Source organism: Sus scrofa, chromosome 17 (assembly GCF_054392235.1).
Source record: "Sus scrofa isolate SSC_HxYL_T2T_F1_AM1 chromosome 17, Sscrofa_HxYL_maternal_Yorkshire_Landrace_v2.0, whole genome shotgun sequence".
NCBI lineage: Eukaryota > Metazoa > Chordata > Mammalia > Artiodactyla > Suidae > Sus > Sus scrofa.
The window spans coordinates 44,044,978-44,063,682 of NC_139399.1; the positions used below are offsets into that span (position 1 = coordinate 44,044,978).

At 49.6% G+C, this 18,705-nt stretch overlaps 1 protein-coding gene across 50 annotated transcripts in view; it reads left to right on the forward strand.

The window, feature by feature from the left end:
- DNMT3B (DNA methyltransferase 3 beta) overlaps nucleotides 1-16,350 on the forward strand; it is a 40,297-nt gene extending 23,947 nt beyond the window's left edge. For 19 of the 50 annotated variants that reach the window (XM_085002757.1, XM_085002773.1, XM_021077249.2 and 16 more), the window contains 15 exons: nucleotides 313-420; nucleotides 1,302-1,446; nucleotides 3,548-3,673; nucleotides 3,795-3,839; nucleotides 4,896-4,975; nucleotides 5,265-5,377; nucleotides 5,716-5,899; nucleotides 6,393-6,477; nucleotides 8,281-8,426; nucleotides 8,752-8,842; nucleotides 9,165-9,313; nucleotides 10,268-10,353; nucleotides 12,473-12,542; nucleotides 13,287-13,405; nucleotides 14,827-16,350. In XM_085002757.1, the coding sequence (XP_084858883.1) occupies nucleotides 313-420; nucleotides 1,302-1,446; nucleotides 3,548-3,673; nucleotides 3,795-3,839; nucleotides 4,896-4,975; nucleotides 5,265-5,377; nucleotides 5,716-5,899; nucleotides 6,393-6,477; nucleotides 8,281-8,426; nucleotides 8,752-8,842; nucleotides 9,165-9,313; nucleotides 10,268-10,353; nucleotides 12,473-12,542; nucleotides 13,287-13,405; nucleotides 14,827-14,968 (1,689 nt within the window). In that variant the 3' untranslated portion in view covers nucleotides 14,969-16,350. Of the gene's footprint in view, nucleotides 1-312; nucleotides 421-1,301; nucleotides 1,447-2,138; nucleotides 2,199-3,547; nucleotides 3,674-3,794; nucleotides 3,840-4,895; nucleotides 4,976-5,264; nucleotides 5,378-5,715; nucleotides 5,900-6,392; nucleotides 6,478-8,280; nucleotides 8,427-8,751; nucleotides 8,843-9,164; nucleotides 9,314-10,267; nucleotides 10,354-12,472; nucleotides 12,543-13,286; nucleotides 13,406-14,826 lie in introns of all 50 variants that reach the window. The other 31 variants (XM_013985274.3, NM_001348900.1, XM_085002749.1 and 28 more) reach the window with 3 other exon arrangements.
- Nucleotides 16,351-18,705: the final 2,355 nt, after the last annotated feature.

The window sequence follows — 18,705 nt, forward strand, 5'->3', positions numbered from 1 at the left end:
AAATGCTTATTCTATGCCAGGCATTCTTCTCTAGGCATGTCTGTTTACTCAATTAATAAAAGGCTAAAGTAAATAAGAATCACAGCTGTCTGTCATGATTACAAAGGAGGGCAGAGCATTTGTGCAACCCCTAAAGTTGGAGCTTCCATGGTGAATTTCATGGCTGAGCTACGAGGTTTCGCACTAGGGACCATGTAGGTCATTTGGTCTTCAAAGAACTGTGAACTTGATCCTCAAGATTAAGCCCATGAGAAATGCAGGACCTCCCAGACACTGACTGTTGGTGATATTAATGACAGCTTTCTTTCCTAGATACCAGCTGATAAGTTGGTGGCCTTGGGGTTGTTCAGCCACCACTTTAACCTGGCGACCTTCAATAAACTGGTCTCGTACAGGAAGGCCATGTACCACGCGCTGGAGGTAACAGGGTGGTGGGGGCTAGGGCCTGTCCCCAAGAACAGGGTAAAGCAAGAAACATACAGGAAGTCAGCTCAGGCCACAGTTTGGCCAAGATGGCGTGGAGGGTACTGGGCAGCCCTGGAGTTGGGATTAAAAGACAGTGGCCTGATGGGCAGTGCTGGGAAGGGAAGGATCGGATCTGGGACTGCCTGGGGTTTCCCAGCACTACCCCAGCCTGGTGTCTGTCCTGGTGTCTATCCCTATTGCAGACTGAATGATGAAGACAAGCCCCAGGAATATTTGTGTCAGTGAGCAAGCTTTTCTAGAGCTTGTGGTTCAAAGCCAAGGCTGGGCAGCAGCTGAGGCCAGCTGCTTCCTCTCCTTGTCTGTGGCACCCACCAGGCAGGCTCTATTTCTTTCTCAACCTTAACTTGGTATGAAAAGATGTGAGTCCTATCCAGCAATTATGAAACAAGCTCTTTAATTAAAACATGTAAATCTTCCTAGTGCCCCTGACTTGACACTTGACACCTCCCCATCCATCCTCACTAAGCAAATAAAACAAGTAACCTGGAGTTTTCTCCAGTGATGAGACACTCCTGGCCTTATGCGTCTCCTATATCTAAAAGTGGCCAAGGTAATTGATCCTATGCCACTCAAGTTCCTTCAGGAAGAGATCTTATTGGTGCCTGTGACAAAGGACTTATCTTTGACCCATGGCCTCCTGCCTCTGTCCCTGCCCGGGCCCCTCCTAGCTGTCACATACCACAGCTCAGGACAGCTGGCTGGCTATGAAAGGGCCCAGTGTGAAAGGGAAGGCGGGCCCCAGCTGGGGGATCCCTGGGTCTGGCCTGGCAAATACCCGCTGCTCCTCCAGTTCATCAGATTCTCTCTCTCTTCAGAAAGCCAGGATACGGGCTGGCAAGACCTTCCCCAGCAACCCTGGAGACTCAATGGAGGACCAGCTGAAGCCCATGTTGGAGTGGGCCCATGGGGGCTTTAAGCCCACAGGGGTCGAGGGGCTCAAACCCAACAACAAGCAACCAGGTGGGAATGGCTCCCTGTGGCCTCACCCCTGCCACTGCTGGTGGGAACACCCTTGGGAGTCTGACTCTTGAGTTCGTAGTTTTTCCAACAGCCCAGCGTTTTCTAGCTTGGACACTCTCCAGCTAAAAGGTCCAGTGCATAGAATGGCAATTGAACCTGTTCTGAAAACTTCAGTAAACGGAGTCAAGATGAAAGCTTCTTTTACTTATTTATTTTTTGCTTTTTTAGGGCTGCACCTGCGGCATATGGAATTTCCCAGGATAGTGACTGAATCAGAGCTGCAGCTGCAGGCCTACACCACAGTTCACAGCAATACCAGATCCTTATCCCAGGGATCGAACACGCATCCTCTTGGATCCTAGCTGGTTCGTTACCTGCTGAGCCAAGATGGGAACTCCCTGAAAGCTTCCTTTAAAAGGAAAACATCTTTAAGCTCTGTCTGCTTATTGGAGAAAACTTGGAAAGTTTGTAATAATAAACACCAAATATCTAGAAGCTCCCTCCACGCAGAAAGAGGCGTCATCTGTTCTGACGTGTTAACCATGAGCATTTTCTCCATTGTTGTGAAGCTCTGGTTTCCCGCTGTCACTCTGCAAATCCAGGATGCCTGAAATCCAGGATTTGTCTTATAACCCTTGTATTTAACGCAGTTTTTCTGTTTTTGTTTTGTTTTGTCCCCCCCCCGAAAAAAGTGGTTAATAAATCGAAGGTTCGACGTACAGGCAGTAGGAGCGTAGAAGCAAGGAAACACGGTATTCCCTCCGCCTTTGACTTGGCCCTACTTTCTCTGCACATTCTTTCAATTTCCTTGCCGACACAGCCCTCACTGGAGGAGGACCTGTCAAAAAGTCTAAACTCTTAACGCCACCCTCTTTCCCTCCATCCATCACAGTGGCCCTCCAGGTGAATGTTGTTGGGTGTGCACATCCTTCCAGCTCTTTCTGTACACTGGTTGAATTCTTGCTTTCCCTTTATTTCTCAATATTAATAGTATAAGCACTGTCAAATGTCCTGTCATTAAAGGGTCCTTAACATTTTTCAATGGCTGCATAATTTTCTCTCCTGGGGGCAGAATCAAATCTAACCCTGTCCGTTATAGATGATGATACGGTATAGACTGATGAAAAATACAAGTGGAATTTATAGAAATATAAATAGCAGCCCTTAATAAAACAGCATATGGAAGTTCCCACGCCAGGGGTCGAATCCTGAGCTGCAGTTGCTGGCCTATATCACAGCAACACCAGTTCTGAGCCCAGGCAACATCCTAAACCGCATTTTGCTGCTGTGCTGGATCCCGTAGGCCAGGGATTGAACATGCATCCTCATGGATACTAATCAGGTTCTTAACCTGCTGAGCCACAGCAGGAACTCCAGATGCTGAACTTCCATTAGAAATACTTGATCTCTATTTTCACCAATGTCCAGCTTTGTCAAATGAACTAGTTTAATGGTTTAATGGTCCCTTTATAAATTTACATCAGAACTAAATGGAAAATGCAGTTCTCCTGTCACATCCGTTCTCCTTTACCCATGGCCGTCCGCATGATGGTGATTGTTGATGTCAGGGTCTCAGCTGCAGACCAAACTCTGTCTCATTCTTTGCCATGGGTCTAGAGGATGTATTTTGCGCCTGTAGCTGTTTAAGACCCCACACATGTCAGATTAGTGAGGATTTTTTTTTTTTTTTTTGCCTTTTTGTCTTTACTAGGGCCACTCCCGCGACATATAGAGGTTCCCAGGATAGGGATCCAATTGGAGCTGTCGCCGCTGGCCTACGCCACAGCCACAGCAACGTGGGATATGAGCCGCGTCTGCAACCTACACCACAGCTCAGGGCAACGTCGGATCCTTATCCTACTGAGCAAGGCCAGGGATTGAACCCGCAACCTCATGGTTCCTAGTCAGATTCGCTAACCACTGAGCCACGATGGGAACTCCCGGAGTTTTGAATCAACGTCCTTATCCAAATTCCCCATAGAGCGGCCATGTTATGCGAAGAAGCTTCTGGCCAGGTGCTCCTGGCTCCCAGGCATAGCAGGGTCCTCTCCTCCTGCACCCTCTCCCCACCCAGCCATGGCTGCCTTCTCACCTTTCACAGAGAGTAAGACTCGAAGACGCACAGCTGACGACTCGGCTACCTCTGACTACTGCCCCCCACCCAAGCGCCTCAAGACAAACTGTTACAATAACGGAAAAGACCGAGGGGATGAGGATCAGAGTCGAGGTGAGGCTGGGCCAGGAGCCTGGGGGCCGGTAGTGAGGACCACTCAGCAAGGGAAGAGGTCGCATAGATGTTCAGGCGGAGTCGCTCCCACCGCGTCTCACACCTTCTCTGTTCTCAACAGAGCAAATGGCTTCAGATGTGACCAACAATAAGAGCAGTCTGGAAGGTAAGACCCTGGCCCTTCCCGGGCAGTGCCCCCACCCTGTGTGTTAGGCCTGCATGTCTACCCCGCGAGCCAGGTTCAGCCCAGAGCTCTCCCTTGACCTACCGTGGAGCAGTGGACATCTTAGATGCTTAGATGCCTGATGGTCACTGAGACTGATGCCTTAGGTTGGAAGTGTGGGTAAGGAGGGGACTTGGGACCCAAACATGAATCCATGTTCTGTGGCCTCATATGAGTCCCACATAAGCACTGTTCCTGGCTTCGAGGTGAAAAGGGCAGGTGCATTTCAACACCGTCACTATCTCAAGCCAGCTCTGGTTCATTTGTCCTGGCCAGGAATTACAGCTGGAACTGCAACTGCCCCCAATGTGTCTAATGGGACTCAGAATGGATGAGGAAGACTGTGTATTGTCTTTTTGGGCCTGATGCCCTTTAGTCATCACATATTCAGGAAAACCACACAGCTCCCGATCCAGGGAACCTGGCTTTGGAACCTTGACCCATGGACCTCTCATCCCCCAAGACTCCTTCACCCATCTGCTTCCTTCCTGGCCAGAGTACTTGGCATTTTATAGGCCCTGCCCACTGGGTCACTGATGTTAGATCAGTAAGACCTGCGAATGTGAAGGGAGGCTGTAAAAGGATCTGGTCTCTTGAAATTACAGCCAAGGCTTGGTCATGGGCAAGTTCAAGTGCAGTGAGATGGTACACAGACTGGCATCACCACAAATTCCTCAGGCTCCAAGATTTTTGCACCAGGCCCTCTAAGCTTGTCCCTCTACTGGCAGCTCCTTGTTCTGCCCCCATCCCTGGGTCTTTGTTCTGGGCCAAGCCTTTGCCTATCAGGTGGAACCTTCTGCTTGAGCCTGCTTGGAGGTACCCTCTCCTCAGCTCTGAAACAGGGATGGCACCTTTGCAGCACTGTCAGAGGAGCAAAGCAGATGGAGTCTTTGCCATAAGCCTGGCATTCACTTCATGTCCAAGAACAGTTGGACCCAAGGCTTCAGTAGCTGATGCTGGGGTTGTAATGGCTACAAGCCACATCTGTCTTTCTTACAGACAGCTGTTTATCCTGTGGTCGGAAAAATCCCGTGTCTTTCCACCCTCTCTTTGAGGGTGGGCTCTGCCAGACATGCAGGGTAAGTCCTTTCCCCATCCTGGATGTCGCTGCCCCTGCCTTCGTCCATGACTTGCCTGCACTTCCCTTAGAAAAAGCACCTCCCTGTCGGCAGCAGGGAAAGCTCTAGTGGGGCCAGGCTGGGCCTGGTGGTAGCAGCGAGGCCATCTGCTGGGGCAGACCCCTGCCAATTGTCTCTGCAGTGAGCACCAAGCCACCAGTGACTGGCTGAGCCCTAAGGCCTCTGTCTGAACCAGGCTTAGCAGGCCTGGGTGGCAGATCTCACGTACGTTTATTTCTCTGGCTGCCAGGACCGCTTCCTCGAGCTGTTCTACATGTATGACGATGACGGCTACCAGTCGTACTGCACAGTGTGCTGCGAGGGCCGCGAGCTGCTCCTTTGCAGCAACACGAGCTGTTGCCGGTGAGCCTGAGACTCCAGTGTCACGCCTGTGACTTCTGCAGCTGACCATGCTGGGGACAGGGCCCCATGCCTGATGTACATTGGGATGTGGGGATGGACTTAACACGGGCAGAGAACAGAGTGGGTAGGCTCCTTGGAGATGAGCCAATTCTGGCGGGGCTGGCCAGCTTTTCGGGTGAGCCTGTGGACTTGAGCATGCTCCAGCGCAGGGCTCATGGGAAGGACAGTGGGGGACCAGGCAGGTTTTGGGATCGGCAACGCCATCTCTGCAGGGAGGGTAGGGGTGTCGGAGAGAACACTGCCTGATGTCGTCCCTTCTCCCCTGCCACCTGGCACAGGTGCTTCTGCGTGGAGTGCCTGGAGGTGTTGGTGGGTGCGGGCACGGCAGCGGATGCCAAGCTGCAGGAGCCCTGGAGCTGCTACATGTGCCTTCCGCAGCGCTGCCACGGTGTCCTGCGTCGCCGCAAGGACTGGAGTGTGCGCCTGCAGGCCTTCTTCACCAGTGACCCGGGCCTCGAATATGTAAGCCACCATCCCCCGACACCCCCAGCAGCACTCCGCCCAGAGCTTGGCGCTCTGGGAGTCTGTCAAGAGCTAGAAAGAAAGGTCTGCTTTGCAAAGGAGCATCTGAAGCCTCTGTGCAAATCCCAGGCTCCAGAGTTCTCTCCCCTCCTTGGCTTGTGTTTTCAAAAGGCCTTGCTGCGGACATGGTGATAGAGCCCAATCCAGCCTTAGTAGAGCTACAGAGGGCAGAAAGCCTGTGCCTTCCTCTCAGTTCTTAGTGGGAGTGGGTTTTCCTGCAGTTCAGAGGGAAATGTCTCTCAGTGGCCAACTTTGCTCCTGTGTTTCAAGGCTAGAAGGGCCATCTGGGCTGAAGCTCCCCAGGGCATCCCAGCTAAGAAAGGAGAGAGCACAGGACTTGTGTCCCTCAAGAGTCTCAGCCCTTCCTTCCCCCCAGAGCTGCGGTCTCCCCTCGGCACCTTGACCTCCATGACCTCTTTCTTTAACCTGGCAGGAAGCCCCCAAGTTATACCCTGCAATTCCCGCAAACCGAAGGCGGCCCATTCGAGTCTTGTCCCTGTTTGATGGAATTGCAACAGGTGAGTTTGGAGTTCACCTATTCCAGGTGTCTGTTGTCATTGTCAAGAACCCCTAGGATTACCTGTTGGTCACCTATTCTGAGAAATCCACTGCCTCCTTCTTAATCTCCTCAAACCTTTCTACTGTTACACCTGCCTGTTCTTGGTCCCCTTTTAGCACTTTTTTTTGTTTTTACGACCAAACCTGAGGCACATAGAAGTTCCCAGGCCAAGGGTTGAATCAGAGCCGCAGGTGCCGGCCTGTACTGCAGCCACAACAGCACCAGATCTGAGCCGCATCTGTGACCTACACCAAAGCTCCTGGCAACGGTGGATCCTTAACCCACTCTGTGAGGCCAGGGATCAAACCTTTGTCCTCATGGGATCAAACCCACATCCTCATGGATACTACTTGGGGTTCGTTAACTCCAGAGCCACGACAGACACTACCCCTTTTGGTACTTTTTAAAAGCATTTTTTTTTCTTTTTTGTTTTTTCTTTTTATGGCTGCACTGGGGGCGTGATGAAGTTCCCAGGCAAGGAGTCAAGGCAGCTGTAGCTGCCAGCCTACACCACAGCCACGGCAACAGCAAATATGAGCTGCATCTGCACCCTACGCCGCAAAAACAGATCTGAGCCATGTCTGCAGCCTACACCACACCTCACACAATGCTGGCTCCTTAACCCAACGAGTCCTCATGGATATTCGTCTGGTTCATTACCGCTGAACCGCAATGGCAACTCTCCTGCATTTTATTTTTTATTATGTGCAAGAATCTTGGAAAACCTTCTCTTCCATAATCATAGATACATTGGAGATGAATTAAACCTTCTAATAGCTCCAGTCTTGGTTCTATCCTGTTCCCCCAGGTTTCCTGTATGTAGAATAAGCATAGCATGGAATACCCTTGTGGCACAGAGGGTTACGGATTTGATGTTGTCACTGTAGTCGCTCGGTCCCTGATGTGGTCCGAGTTCCACCCATGGCTTGGGAACTTAAATATGCTGTGTAGGTGCAGCCAAAAAAAATTCTGCCACCATGGATGTTGCCCCTGGGGGCTCTGCCTGACTTAACACATTTCATTGGCAGAAATGCCCTGTGATTTTTGTTATGAGCATCTCCCTTTTAGCAGAGCTGAAAGCAGTGAGAGTGAGTCACTGTGCATATAGCATCTTTTGTACTTGTGTGTTCACCAGTGTCCACCTGCCTAAAACATTGAGAGCTTGTAAAGACCCACATTATCACCTGATGCTAGTTGTCTGCCCCCCCCCCCGCTGCCACACGCCACCCATTTGACATCCTAAAACCTACTTTTTTTTTTTTTTAAAGTCCTCACCTGTGGCATATCGAAGTTCCCAGATTCAGGGTTGAATCAGAGCTACGGTTGCCAGCCTAGAGCACGGCCAAGTCGACTGGGATCTGAGCCATGTCTGTGACCTACACCACAGCTCACGGCAATGCCAGATCCGTAGCCCCCAGAGCAAGGCCAGGGTTCAAACCTGAGTCTTCATGGATACTAGTCTGATTTATTATCGCTGAAGCGTGATGAGAACTCCCCTAAAACCTACTTGTGTAGATTAAACCCTAGGGGGACTGAGCCACTGTTGCCAGATTTGAGGATTTTAATAGATACTACCGTGATCTATAGCAGTCACACCTGTTTTCGTCATGAAACCCCACAGCCCAGGGAACCCAGTTTCATGCCGTCTGCAGGGTGTCACCTGAGGACTGCCATGGTGTTGCGATTGAGTTCTGCAGATGGCTTAGAATCATTGGAAGGACCACCCTGATGTGTTTTCTGTCCCCTTTGGCCCCCTCCACAGGGTACTTGGTCCTCAAAGAATTGGGCATCAAAGTGGAGAAATACGTCGCCTCAGAAGTGTGTGAAGAGTCCATCGCTGTTGGAACTGTTAAGCATGAGGGCAACATCAAATATGTGAATGACGTCAGGAATATCACAAAGAAAAACGTGAGGGCAGCACCCCGCTTCCTCTGCTCCATGAGCCCCACACACCCTCAGCCGTGCTGACACCTTCCTCATGCCCAGGGTTGTGGCTGAAGAGAAGCTTTCCTTACATCAAGCTATAGTGTTGGATGGAACTTGGAAGTCGTTCAGAATGATTTAGATCCCAAGCATTGGGTTTTCTTGGGTCAAAAGTGGAGTTGGGAGATTTAAATGACCAAGCAAGACTTAGAAGTAGGTTTTCCTCTAGCTGGTTACCTAGAACCCAGGATGTTCAATTCCCCATCATCACCCGCATCCCTACCCTAAGAGTCTCTATTCTTCACTCCAGATTGAAGAGTGGGGCCCCTTTGACCTGGTGATTGGTGGAAGCCCATGCAATGATCTGTCAAATGTGAACCCTGCCAGGAAAGGCCTGTATGGTGAGCATCCCTTATTTCTGTGTCCCGAAGAGACCCTATGTCGCCTGAGTGTGTGTTCAGGTGGAGTGGCCTTGGGAAGTACCTGTTTGCTCTGGTCTGCCTTACTTGTTGGTGCTGTTCATGCCTCATTGTGGGTCCTCAGTCCCCTAGAGATGCTACTAAATACCTCAATGCTGATGCTGTGTCCCTCGTCATTCCAAAGCATCACAGGGAGAAGGACCGTAGGGTGTCCGCCCTAGGTGGTCATTGGGACCCAATTGGTCTTAAGGAGGCAGGGGCTGAGGGGTTTGACCCTGGCTCTGCCATCTTTTCTGGGGCTCAGAGGGCACAGGTCGGCTCTTCTTTGAGTTCTACCACCTGCTGAATTACACACGCCCCAAGGAGGGTGATGACCGGCCTTTCTTCTGGATGTTTGAGAATGTGGTGGCCATGAAGGTTGGAGACAAGCGGGACATCTCTCGGTTCCTGGAGGTGAGGGGACCTTAATTGTCAAGGTACTGTGGTGGGGGGGGGTATGTGGCTCAGTGGGTTAAGGACCCAGCATCGTCACTGCTATAGCTTTGGTTATGGCTGTGGCATGGGTTCAGTCCCTGGCTGTGAACTTCAGTAGGCCAAGTGCCACAAAAAAAAATTGCGTGGGCAGGAAGGCCCTGCTGGCAAAGGGGGTGTTTGGGTATTTCCAGTGTTAGGAATGATTCCAGGCTGCCCATGGAGGTCATGGCTGGATCCAAGTGTAGTGGAATCAAGTGGGTTGGTTCTCTTTAGTCCATGGAAAATAGTTGACCTCTAACCTCACATCAGCCCCCCTGGAGTCAGATGATGAAACCATCTCCTGGGGAGGCCTCTTGAGATTTGAGTCAACATTTTTTACCCTAGAGAATTTTCTCATCCTCGTTCTCAGAACTTCTGCTTTAGGGGCCATAGGCAAGTTAATTATCCACTGCTTAATAGTCATCATACATTGTAGTAAATACTTGATGTATACGTATTTCTCCCCAAGCTTTAGAGCTTAATTTCTGCTAGAGAGGTTATATGTAGAACTGCCTAAGTCACTCATGCTATATGAACCTGGCAGATGGGCAGCATGTTTTGCCAATACTGTATAACCAGGACCTCAATTTGGCCAGATTGCAATTTTGAGCTGCTTTACATACAGCCTGTAGTCTGGCCTGCCCCAGGGTAGACCTAGACCTTCTCATCACTTACAGGCCTGATCTGGCCTCTTTCCCTGCCATTAATACGGGGGCACTACTTATGTCCTTCAGGCAGATTCTTGAGGGGAACGGATCTGTCCCCTGCCTGGCAGGAACTATGCCTCCTCCACAGTCAGCAGATAGCCGTGTCACCCACCCAGGCCCTCCTTTGTCTGCCACTGGAATTCTGTCTCCGTTCCCAGCAGCTGCCCTTCTTTCTGTCTCCCTGCAGTGTAATCCAGTGATGATTGATGCCATCAAAGTGTCTGCTGCTCACAGAGCCCGATATTTCTGGGGCAACCTGCCTGGGATGAACAGGTAACGAGGGGCTTTGAGCGGGACAGGTAATAGCCAAGTTAAATTTTATCGTGTGAGCCCTCACCGTCGGCTCTTAAGACAAAAACACTTTGGAGCCTTCTAGAAAGAAGTGGCTCTGCTGAGAAAGTGCCTCACCCCGGCCGACCAACCTCTGGTGATAAGGTTGAATTGAAGCCTGTTAGGCCATATATAACCACTGCCCAAGAATCTCAGGCTAGGATTCTTCAGGTCGCTCTTTCTCTTTTGTTTGTAGGATTAGTTCTTAAAAAAGCCACTGTTGTCTTCTCAGCCAGGGACCCTACCTCTTCTCTGTGTTGCTTGCCATCCTACTGGGAAATGAACTACATCTCCCTGCTCCTGAGATGAAGCAATCCCCGCAGCAGGCCTGTGGCCATCAGAGCTCAGCTAACAATTAGTGGCCCAAAGCCTGTCTCCCTTGGATTTTCTTAACCACGATTTTCCCCCAACTTTTCATCAGTCTCATGTTGAAAGCCACAAAGCACGTGTCTTTGCTGAGGATTAATTAGCTCTTCCGTGCTTCCGGGAGACCAACCTGCTAATTAAGATCCAAAATATGATGGCAATGTGACTTGCAAATACGTTCCCTTCAAAAAATTATCCTTTAAAAAGGAAGCGTTGGAAGCATAACTTTCAGGCATTTTGCACCGTGTGGTCAGAGGTGAAAGGGTACTGGATGGAAGAGCTCAGGATTTCTGTAGGGGTAGAGAAGACAAGCAATGATTTCAGGGTCAGGGACGGAGGAGCCTTGGAAGATTTGATGGGGAAGCTGCCCTGTGAAGGAGTGGAGACAGGCAGTGGAGTGCAGAAGGGAGAGGTCAGGGCTGCTGGCCACAGGGCATTTGAAGACACGCTAAATGTTCCAAGGGTCAGGAGTGTGGGCGAGAAGAGGGCAGAGAACTTGTCTCTCTGCCAAATTTATGTGATGTCTGTGGGTCATCCATAGCACCATGTAAGTTTACTTTGGCCCCAGGTGTTTGTGGGAGCTTCTACACAGATGGAGGTATCTAGTCACAGGATAAAGGCAGAAATATATGGGGAGGCAGCCAAGGTGAGGGAGGAGAGCAAATTGTCTTGTGCCCAACGGGTACCATCCACATGCATGGAACACCCAGGGGAGTGGCAACTCCAGGAGGATGTCCTGTGGACTTGAGAAGGGAACAGATTCTTAAGAGTAGGGATCAGATTCTATGGCTCTTCAAAGAAACATAGGACCCACAGGATTTGCTGAGAATTGGATGTAGGGTGTGAGATGGAAGAGGAGGCAGCAGAGACGTTAATGAGTTGGGATGAGAAGTACCCTGCAGGATGGGCATGAAATGGGTCAGAGCCAAAGCCAGCCTGTAGACCAAACACCCTGGAATCAACAGAAGGGAGGGCAGGGCTGTGAATCCCTAGCTTCCCTGGGTTCATGGAAGAGTTGGGAATGGAGAGAGGGTGGCATTTGAAACCTGGAACGGGAGGTCAGAATCTAGGGAGACATTTATGTTCAGTGTCCTCGCTTGTGGGTACCATATCCAGCCTTATGTCTGTTTTGGCCTGGGGGTTCCTTACACAGGGATGCTGTGGCCTTCACCAGCTCTGTGCCTTCAGACCTCTTGTTGGTTTTCCCTCGGGACCTGCTTAACCCCTTCAGTTCCTAAAGTTCTATCCCTTCCCCTTCTCAAGCATCTGTTTGCCTCTCTCTGCATTTGTGAGTTTCAGTGGTAGGGAGTTACAAAGGGAATTACAGTTCTTTTGTGAACCTTCTTTTCTTTCCTGGACACATTATTAAAGCATCTTAAGGCTGCATCCCCAGGAAGAAGCCACCAAATCATGGGTTTGATGTGCTAGTTGTAACAAGTAGCAAGGAGAAGCATTCACTTCTGGACATTGGACTCCCCGTCCTCTCTGCCACCTCCCCAGCCCCTCACCAGGGGGCTTGTGTGTCCCTCGCACAGCCCACAGGCTTGGGCTCTTGCCAGGGCCATTTTAATCATGTATTTGTAGCAAGTTCACTGCCAGAGCACATTTCGCAGCCTTGGGCCCTCCTACCTCGGGAGGTGCCTAGCCAAGGCCCCTTTCCCATGGGCAGACTGTAATGGGTTTTGGATGTTCCCAGGCCTGTGATAGCATCAAAGAATGATAAACTCGAGCTACAGGACTGCTTGGAGTTCAATAGGACAGCAAAGGTAAGATGTGCTCTGTGCCTGGCTCACCAGGAAACACACTTGGTGAACTTGACCTTGGTGTCCAGTTTTTCCCTGCCCCTTCCCCCCACATGACTCCCTGGTGCTGGGCAGCTTTCCCCACATCATTATTCCAACCTCTGAGTAGGAGAGGTTCTTAATCAACAAAAATCACTGAGAAAAAGCAACTCGATTTTTTCCAATTGTGAATGCATACTCCATAGAGACACAGACAACTCATCTCATTCTCCCAGTGAGAAATGAGCAATTATACTTTCTCTAGCAAAAAGTATATGATCTCTTGTTAAGTCATAGATAATTCTCTTAAGAGCACCGTAAACTTATTTTTCAATATTTTCATCACGCTAAGCTCCATTCATTGAAACCCTGTTTGGCCATTCTCCACAATCTGAGTGGACTTGTTTACTTTTGCGGAATCTCCATCAATAACTCTGTAACTCTGTTTTCTGGCCCCTTGCGCCCCCCTCCCGCCATGGGATCTCATTCGTAGTCACTTTTTTTTTTATCTCTTGTTCTCTCTGAGGCTGGTCTTTCCTGTTCCTTTACTTCTTGGTGTTTGTGGAAAGCACAGCGTGTTCTTGCAGAGCTCTCCTTGCCTTGTGCTCCTCGCCTGGCTCTCTCCCTCCCCCACCTGCCCTCCCTCCTCCACCTTCCCTAGGTGCTTCTCAGCCTTGACCTAGAACCCTTCCTTCTGCGCTCACTCCATGATGTTGTTTTGTTCTCCAGTTAAAGAAAGTACAGACAATAACCACCAAGTCGAACTCGATCAGACAGGGGAAAAACCAACTTTTCCCTGTTGTCATGAATGGCAAAGAAGATGTTTTGTGGTGCACTGAGCTAGAAAGGTGAGCAAGGCTGTCTGTGGAAAGGGAAATCCAGCAGATAGAAAGGGAAGACAGCGTGGTTAAGACCAGCAGTACAAGTAGGCAGGTGCTCACGGTGTTTGTGGGGCTGGGAGAAACCTTTTCAGTTAGTCTATATTTCCTAGAAGAAACGATGAAGGGGTTGTTATGGTGAGGAATCTGAAGCATGAGGGCATTAGACAGCACGTGTGCCCAGTGTTGGCTGTGTTGCCCTGGCATCTGGCTGCCGCAGCATGCTGGGCACTAGGGTGTATAAGAATCCAGCTCCGGGACATCCCACCGACATGCCATTGCTCCCTCTCAGCATTCCTCCTGCCAAGTTGCTTATTCTAAAGCTGATGCCTCCTTAGCCACAGTCTGTCTTCACCCTTATCAATTTATGTTGCTAAGTTGGTAGTTTATGTATTTTGCTTTGAAGACCTAGCTCTTAGATATCAATTCTCCTATTTTGTGGGGGTTTTTTTGTTTGTTTGCTTTTGTTTTTTTTTATTTTTTTGTTTTTGTTTTTGTTTTGGGTACATCGTTCGTATGCGGAAGTTCCCGACCCAGGGATTGAACCCACACCACTGTAGTGACAACATGGGATCCTTAACCTGCTGCACCACACTCATTTCTCTGTTCTGTATTTAATTTTTTTCTCATTCCTTCGGTTTTATATTGTTCCTATTTTGGTTAGAAATGTAGTAAGAGCTATGAATATTCCTCTTTACATTTTTGGCTGTACCTGGAGGTTATTTGATAGAGTATTTTCATTTCAGATACTACATATTTTAAACTTGGTTTTCTTTTTACTATGAGATTACAAACCTGGGAAAGAATGTCTGTACCTTGTGTCTGTAGCCTTTTCCCAGGACTATGGTAGACTTGCATTCCAGAGGTTGATCTGGTTTCCATCGGCCATTGAATTAAGTCCAGCTTAGCCGTTGATCCAGCTATTTGGTTTGAAGAGGGAAAGAAAATGCAGGATGCTTCAGTGTACTCATGGTAAATCACCTGAGCATCTGGTGTAAGGTCCATTTTGGTGTTTCCTTATTCTTTGCCCAACTTCTGTCCATCTGTGGTTTGAAGGCCCGTCCTGTCTGTCTGCTGGCTGGCTGGCCATCTGGATGTTTATTCACTTGAGAAAGGCCTACTGTGCCCCGGCTATGTGCCAGGAGCACCGTGCTAGCTTGGGGCCATTCATAAGACAGGTGCCCTCATGATGGTCCTTTGTGTTCTGAAGAACTGGTCGACCTGACCTGCGGGTCAAGAGAGAGCTCATGAGAAGGCCTGGTGGGCCTGGTGAAGGGGACAGGTCGAGGGCAGGAAGCACAGCACCTGTCTCCCAGAGACACTAAGCCTGCTGGAGGGGGCCCTTCTGACTCCCTGTCTTTTCACTCTGGTGCCCCCCCCCCCCCCCCCAGGATCTTCGGCTTTCCTGTACACTACACAGATGTCTCCAACATGGGCCGGGTGGCCCGCCAGAAGCTGCTCGGTCGGTCCTGGAGTGTACCTGTCATCCGACACCTCTTCGCCCCCCTGAAGGACTACTTTGCCTGTGAATAGTTCCCCAGGCACCAGGGCCTGTGGGCAGAGCCACAACCCAGGAGGTGACCCAGGCTGTGCCCATCCTCAGTGCCGCCATGTAACGTGGGTTCATGCCGAGTACCTAGTCGAGAGCAGAGCCACCTTGCCCCTCCTGGCAGGGGGGGCCCCCTCCCGGAGGTGCCACCTCCTTGTGCACAATTCAGACCTGGCTGCTTGGAGCAGCCAAGCCCGGTGCTCATTTTATCTTCTAAAACTTTAAGACTTGAAGTAGGTAGTACGATGGCTTTTTTTCCCCCTCCTGGGTTTACCTCTCAGAAAAATGATGGCTAAGTTACCAAAACCACAGTGCCGACAGCTCTTCAATACTCAGGTTAATGCTGAAAGTTACCCAAGACAGTTACTGCAAGACTTTAATTTCTTAGATATCTGCAGCTCCTTATTTCCAGGAGTGCAGCAGGTGACATGTAGCGGAGGGCCCAGGATAGTTTATTCTTCTAGGGCCAGCAGAAAAAGACATGATGCCCATGTCTTGAATTTTCCCCGGCTGGGTCTCCTGGCCTCAGCCGGGAACCGGGGCCCAGTTAGACTATTTTCCACAAGGATGATGGTTTCAGCAGGGATGACATCATCATCATCACATTCAGGGCTATTTTTTCCCCATAAACCCAAGGGCAGGACTACCCTTAGCTAACTCTCTCCCAGTGACTGCAATAGAACCCTCTGGAAGCTCAGGAAGGGGTGGGCTGGGTCATAAGCCGCCATATATTGTGTAGGCAGGTATGGCTTCTCTCCATCTCCCCGGATGTGTGAGGGGAGAGGGGGAGGAGGAGGCGGCTTAGGTAAGCCCCCCCCCGCCCCATGCACCCTCCAGACAGGCAGGCACAGGTTAGAAGTATGACGCCCTCGTTCCCCAGCCTTTTCTCAAGGCAGCAGCAGTGACAGCCAGGGGCAGAAGCACATTCCTCACACTTTGCCCTCAACTAAGAGACTGTAGGGGGGAAAACTGCAATAAAACCTCGACCCTCCCTCCAGAGATTTTTAAATCCCATTTTTATTCCATGATAAATCGTCTTTTAGGAGGTTGGACAAGCTGCATTTCAGAAATGCTGTCATAATGGTTTTTAACACCTTTTACTCTTCTTACTGGTGCTATTTTGTAGAATAAGGAACAGGTTTTGACAGGTTTTGTGGGAGTTTTTTTATACACTTTTTAAAACAAATCTCAGACATCTATTTTTGTTTTAAGATTTTCATAAAAATTTTTTTTGTAACTGGAGCCACATAACAAGTTTGGGGGAAAATTGTGCCTTGTTTCAACAGTTTTGCTAATTTTTAGGCTGAAAGATGACAGATGCCTAGAGTTTACCTTATGTTGAATTAAAATCAGTATTTCTCTAACAGTCTGGTGTCCCTTTTGTTCTTTTGCAGGTCAGATGGGTGGGACATATGAGGGCCTGGTTGAAGAGGACATATGGGTGGCTGATGGTCATTCATTCAACAAAGTGCTAAGAAGGAATAACATAGTGACCCCCAAGTCTAATGCCATGGTCCCCAGACTCCAATCTTCTGTATCCCCTGGAAGGCTTAGGTGGAGATTTATGGGCCCCACACCCATATTTTCTGATTCATTTAGTATAGAGTGGAGCCCGAGAATCCCTTACCACTGGTCCACGGGCCATTCTGGTTTTCTGAACCTTGGTTCCCAAAACTAATTACTTAAAATAACTCCAGTTACTTGTTTTTTAAAATTATTTAAAGGCTTATTTACATTTCAAGTCATTTAAGGGCTTAATCAGCCCTGTCCAGATGATGTGAGTGGATCACAATGCTCGATCCCAGGCCTGACCTTCAGTTCCATGCACCCTTGTAGAGTTCTCTGCACCTGGTCCATTGCTCCCAAGTTGTTCGCCCCCGGGTGAGGACTGGTTGGGGAGCGGCCCATGAACTATTTTAACATAGCTGCCCTGTGGCCCCAGCTTTTTGGATGGAATGTGTCGCTTGTTCTGTTAAGCTTAATATTGCAACTCCATTCTTTGAATTCACCTGGGCCTCCCCCAGTCCATCATGCCATAATCCTCCAGTTCTCTGAAGATTTCAATACCTCTCCAGAGGTTATGGTCGGTGCACTGGTGCATGCAGAGGGAGAAAAGTTGCCAAGGGGATGCATATGTGTATCAGTTGCACTTTGATTGGGCTAGGCCCCTCTCGGACTCTCAGTTTCATCACACATGAGATAGATTATGATGTGGTCATGTCCATGATTTTACAGAGTTCTGGGCCTTAAAAAGGGAAGTTCTTAAAGGCTCTGGCCCAGAGATGGGGCAGAGAAAGTGAAACCATGTTTTTATGTGCCTCTGGGCTACAGTAGCTTAGGTGCAAGTTGCCATGGCGAGGCGATTGGCAATTAGCAAGGCAGCTGGTGCTCTGCTCAGGTGTTCAGATCCCTGGGGCCTTGGCTGCCCTACTAAGCCATCTCGTGTACAGTGCTACCCCAAATGCCAGCACAGGATGAAGCAAAATAAACAGCCTCGGCCTCGAAACCCCAAGAGAGGAGATGGACTCCAGGTGAGGGGCCCTTGGGTGTCCTGGCCTGCTTGTGGGCAGGCTAGGGGGAGACCCTGGTAGACTGGGGGCAGTTCTCTTTTGATGTGGGGGCCAGCTTTGGATCTCAGTGATGCCTAGCCCAGGCATCAAAGGGAGAATGTGCGGAACACTGAGAGCTTGGGGAAGGGGTTGGGGTTCACACCACGACTAGACCTTTTCTGAAGCAGCCTTCCAGTTGCCTGGGGCAGTATCTGGGGTCTGGCATGTTGTGTCACTTTGGGCAGGTAACCCTTGGAAATTTCCATCTCTAATGAAAGGTGGGGATCATAAACCATACCTGCTTTCTAGGTCTGTGATTGTTGAAGAGTGTGATTTGGGTAAATTGCTTTGCATGGTGCCTGGCAGACATTGAGCCCTCACATTGAATGTTGTGGTAACAAAGCCATTAATTAGTGCAATGACTAGGAGCTTGTAATGATGGTAACATCCAATATTAATATATTAATAAAGTCTTAAAAAAGGACAGGTAATAAGCACCTAGGTGTTGCAAAGGAGTTGTGCTGTCCAATGTTATCCTTAGCAACAGCAGCATCTGATCTTGAAATTGTGTCCATCTCCCCCCTCCCCCACTTCATGTTGGGGTCCACTTGCTCCTTGTAAGTGGGAGTGGATGAGGTTGGCTTTGGTGGCACCCGGGAGACCTGTGGAAGGAATCTTGCCTGGAGGTGCAAAGACCGACCTCTAGACAGTTCCTTGTCCCACACTGCTTCAGTTCCTCTGTAGCCAGCGACCTGTGTTCCGGGCCTGTCCTTGGTCTTTGGTTCCTCTGTGCAGGCAGACTGGATGCCTCTCCTCTCTTGGCTTCACCCCCTTCTAACTTGGGGCCAGGGATAGAATCTGCATCTTCATGGATACTTGTCGGGTTCATTACCGCTGAGCTGCAATGGGAACTCATTTTTGTAGCCCTTCCACGAACTAGGGAGATCCTCAAAGCCAATGAGACCTCCTAACAGCAGTTTTTAGTTTTTAGTTTTGTATCTTGTCATACAGTTCAAACTTGGGCCCTGAAGTTATAGTTTTGGTCTTGGTTTGTTTTTTTTTGGGGGGGGACTCAATTTTCATGATAATGAGATCACCTCACATATCAGTAGCTTAAAGACACTCCAGGAGTTCCTGTCAGGGCACAGAGGAATAGAATCCAATTAGGAACC